The 4,631-nt window shown below is 42.2% G+C and overlaps 1 protein-coding gene across 1 annotated transcript in view; it reads left to right on the forward strand.

Annotated features, from left to right (window-relative positions):
• The first annotated feature begins 6 nt into the window (after window positions 1–6).
• The window catches only part of LOC112076729 (calpain-2 catalytic subunit-like), a 22,493-nt gene continuing 17,868 nt past the window's right edge, over window positions 7–4,631 (forward strand). The window contains exons 1-4 of the mRNA XM_070441431.1: window positions 7–141; window positions 700–783; window positions 2,757–2,842; window positions 3,114–3,182. Coding sequence (XP_070297532.1) covers window positions 778–783; window positions 2,757–2,842; window positions 3,114–3,182 — 161 coding nt within the window. The 5' untranslated portion in view covers window positions 7–141; window positions 700–777. The remainder of the gene's footprint in view (window positions 142–699; window positions 784–2,756; window positions 2,843–3,113; window positions 3,183–4,631) is intronic.

Consider the following 4,631-nt stretch of genomic DNA (forward strand, 5'->3'; position numbering starts at 1 on the left):
GGTGGCTCCACCACTGAGGGTTTTGAGGACTTCACAGGAGGGATAGCAGAGAACTATGACCTGAAGAAGGCTCCCTCTGACCTGTTCCAGATCATCAGGAAAGCCCTGGCCTCTGGAGCCCTGCTGGGCTGTTCCATCGATGTGTGTACAACTTCAGAATATAACATTATATTATTATTATCATCATCCAGTTTGAAGTTTCAGGGGTTTTATTTCCCCCGTGTGTAATGAAAACATGATTGTGATATGTAGTTGTTTTACTGGATAAGAGCATCGTATATAAAAACATAATAGAGACTGTTGCGTGCAGTGAAGGACTGGATATTATCTAAGAGAAGGTTTTATTTGTGATGATAGAGGGGGAGGGTGGGTTCTTCACTGCACTGTGCCACGGAATGTAAGTCTCKCTGGATAAAAAATGTCTGTTACGAGACAGTCACTGTTAAATGCAGTAAACGTTTGAGGGTGGTTTACTGGGCACAGATTAAGCCTAGTCCTAGACTAAAAAACAAGCTGAAGGAACTGTGTCCATGGATAATTATTTTAGTGCAGGTTCTATGTGCTGTTTGGTTGTGATATTATCAGGTTTTTATCCTCGTTTTTCAATAACTTAGACAGCAGATCATCTTCAGTTAGCTACAGCAGAAGCAGCATGGTGTGGTTATGGTTTAGTTATGGTTTGGTCCCTTGTCTCTCCAGATCACCAGTCAAGCAGACTCGGAGGCCGTCACCAATCAGAAGCTGGTGAAAGGACACGCCTACTCTCTGACCGGGGCTATGGAGGTAACGTCAGACCTTTTTTTAAATTTGTGTTGCGCTGTTGGCCTCCGGTGCACATGATTCAGAAGTCCTGCGCACCGGGTAAGCGTTCCCGTTTTTAACCATTTAATTTGTCTGAAAAGACTAACTCCGCCTACCCGGTGGATCGGGAGATCTGTGCGTAAATCGAGTGCGCCTACCTTGCTGSCCAATCAGATAGCTCAAATCACGGTGCCAACAGAGCTTCGACGGCCACAGCAAAGTTTGATACTAGCCTACGTAARATGAAATAACCTTTACAACCATGACAACAGAGAAACTGTCAAAGAATGCASGAAAGAGCTGCAGTTTTTGACCGAGTTCATTTTTCTGTTTTTATTCAGCACTGTCAACACTGTTTTTATTCAACACAAAACAGAAAACGCTTTTCTCCGTCATTCCACTCGCGCTGCAGCTACGATGAATAAGTAGCCGATTATATCGATAGTCCTGCGTTTTAATAATTATTAGCAGCTCGTCGTGTCCATTTTTTAATATCGAGAAATATTTCACATTCTCTGGTCATAGGAACAACATTTAATTTGTGCATGAGGCAGATGTGGTGTGACTCGAGTTACGCCACCAGGTGGAAGACTGTGGCTCCTCTGATCAGTCTCACCCGAGGAAAGGAACGCGAGAGCAGGGACGGTGAGAGGCGGACCCTCCGCTGAGACTAATGCCGTGTTCAAAACAACTGGGAACTCGGGAATTTCCGACTTCAATGCGTTCCAGACAACTGGGAACTCGGGGGGAAAAAACAGGATCCGACTATGAAAAATCATACTGGCATATAGCCATTATGCTGTGATAATGTATTAGACCAGGCATATAGCCAATATGCTGTGATAATGTATCAGGCCAGGCATATAACCAATATGCTGTGATAATGTATCAGGCCAGGCATATAGCCAATATGCTGTGATAATGTATTAGACCAGGCATATAGCCAATATGCTGTGATAATGTTAATTAGGCAGGCATATCAATATGCTGTGATAATGTATTAGACCAGGCATATATAGCCAATATGCTGTGATAATGTATTAGACCAGGCATATAGCCAATATGCTGTGATAATGTTTTAGACCAGGCCATATAGCCAATATGCTGTGATAATGTATTAGCCAGGCATATAGCCAATATGCTGTGATAATGTATTAGCCAGGCATATAGCCAATATGCTGTGATAATGTATTAGACCAGGCATATAGCAATATGATGCTGTGATATGTACTTAGGCCAGGCTATAGCCAATATGCTGTGAGTAATGTATTCAGACAGGCATATAAGCCAATATGCTGTGAATATATGTATTAGACCAGGCATATAGCCAATATGCTGTGATAAATGTATTGACCAGGCATAGAGCCAATATGCTGTGATAATGTATCAGCAGGCATATAGCCATATGCTGTGATAATGTATTAGACCAGGCATATACCAATATGCTGTGTAACAAATGTATTAGCCCAGGCATATAGCAATATGCTGTGATACTGTATTAGACCAAGAGCAATAACCAATATGTCTGTGATAAGTATTAGACCAGGCATATAGCCAATATGCTGTGTGATAATGTATTAGACCAGGCATTATACAAGTATGGCTGTGTAATGTATTGGAGCCAGGTGCATATATAGTCAATATGCCTGCTGATAATGTATTAGAAAATACCGTAACATAGTTGCATATAACCAATATGCTGTGATAATGTATTAGGGCTAAATAACTGACAACAGAGCGCACCTCCGTCAGTCATTCATCGACATAAAAACGGTTTGTTTTTTCTGTTGGTTGTCATTTTTAGAATATTACTAAATCTGAGCGGTAGATCTCGGCTTTCTTGTTGACTGCGGAAGGTGATCTTGACTCAGAAATTGTTGGTGACCACTGATGTATGAGATCTGTCTGAACCCAAAGCAGGACCTAACTACTGTATGATAACMTTACTAAACCAGGTGAACTACCGTGGCCGCAAGGAGAAGCTGGTCAGAGTGCGTAACCCCTGGGGAACAGTGGAGTGGACTGGGGCCTGGAGTGACAAGTAAGAGAACCTCAGTAGTGGGTGGGATCAATTCAAACAGGGTGGGATCATTTCCAGTTCAGTTCATTCAGGATGTAAACTGAGGAAAATGTTATTGGAATTCCAACTTGCTTTCTGAATTGAATCAACGCTGATGGATGGTTACCACACACTTGTTAAACTGTGATTATTCTCTCTGTCTGTCTCTGTCCCTCTGTCTCTCTGTCTCTCTCTCTCTCTCTCTCTCTGTCTCTCTGTCTCTGTCTCTGTCTCTGTCTCTGTCTCTCTCTAGCTCCTCGGAGTGGAACAGCGTAGATTTTTCTGAGCGTGACGTTGTGAAAGCAGACGATGGAGAGTTCTGGTAAAGTGTTTTCTACAGCACTCAAAGGGCCAGCCCATAATTATATCCCAAGGATCTGTTATTTTAATTATTTATTTTCTTATTTTAGCTCCCTTACGGCCAACTTAAGCAATAAGTTATAATGTCATTATCCTAAGTATCTGTTTGATTAAAGTTGTGTGGGTCTAAGCCAAGGTGTGCCKGGGTTTAACCGTGTGAGTCATGTCATGGCTTGTGTCTGATCAAATTACCTGTGTTGCTTTGTGTTGTGAAATGTATATATATATTTATTTTTTTACAGACAGACAAATCCGGTTATTGCTTGGAGAATATTGAATTGGCAATGTCATTTCTGTTCTGTGGTGTTTTTGTGATCTCTTCCACCTGTGTTCTGTTTCACAGGTTGGATTTCAAAGACTGAGTTAATTAATACTGTATATATATATATATTATAATATAAAGGCCATTTATCTAACGTGTCCCCAGGCTATTGCACACAGTGGCCTCAGTGGGAGTGACTAAAGAATCCTACCTTGGAATTCTGTGGTCACTCCCAACCTWCTAAGGAAAGTATTTGTCATCRTTTAATTTTAGCGAATCACACGACTGCGAGGCGATGCTCCAAATGGAGGCAAGGCTCAACATGTATAGGGGAAGGTTAGGGGGAAGGTATTGTGGAAGGTGATTGGTTGGTCGATTAAGCTGATTGTGACAGCTGGGAGTTTCTCCCTGTCTTGTCTGTTTGCTAACGAACGCTCCCCCCCCCCAGACCTTGATGCTTTTCAAGTTTACACTCAACTTGGGTCCAACATGAATCTAGTTAAATCTTTCTCAGATATAACTTGAGTGTTAACAGGACTGTTGTTCTTCTCTTTCTCCAGCTCTCTCTGAGTGGAACAGGGACAGTGGTTCTTCTCTTTCTCCAGCTCCTCTGAGTGGAACAGAACTGTGGTTCTTTACTTTCTCCGCCTCCTCTGAGTGGAACTAGGACTGGGTTCTTCTCTTTCTCCAGCTCCTCTGAGTGGAACAAACTGTGGTTCTTCTCTTATCTCCAGCTCCTCTGAGTGTAACAGGACTGTGGTTCTTCTCTTTCTCTTTCTCCAGCTCCTCTGAGTGGAACAGCGTGTGGATGTTTCAGAGCGGACAACGTGAAGGCAGACGATGGAGAGTTCTGGTAACATCTATCAATCAATACAGAACTCAAAGGACCAGTTTCCCGGGACGCTAGATTTAACCTGATCCTTGAGTAAAGAATAACTTTCAATAGAGAATCTCGCTTTTTTGGTCCAAGACTTTATCTGGGGTCCAGGAAGCCAGGCCATAATGTCTTATTCATTCATTCCTCCTAGTGTCTGTTCAGTGTCTGTTTATATCTCCTTATAGTCACTGAAAGCAATAGACGTTGTGTGCTCATTATCCTCAGTGTCTTTTTGGTTTTAGTGGTTTATCTGTACTGCTTTGCGATTTTTT

This window comes from Salvelinus sp. IW2-2015, unplaced genomic scaffold (assembly GCF_002910315.2).
Source record: "Salvelinus sp. IW2-2015 unplaced genomic scaffold, ASM291031v2 Un_scaffold3961, whole genome shotgun sequence".
NCBI lineage: Eukaryota > Metazoa > Chordata > Actinopteri > Salmoniformes > Salmonidae > Salvelinus > Salvelinus sp. IW2-2015.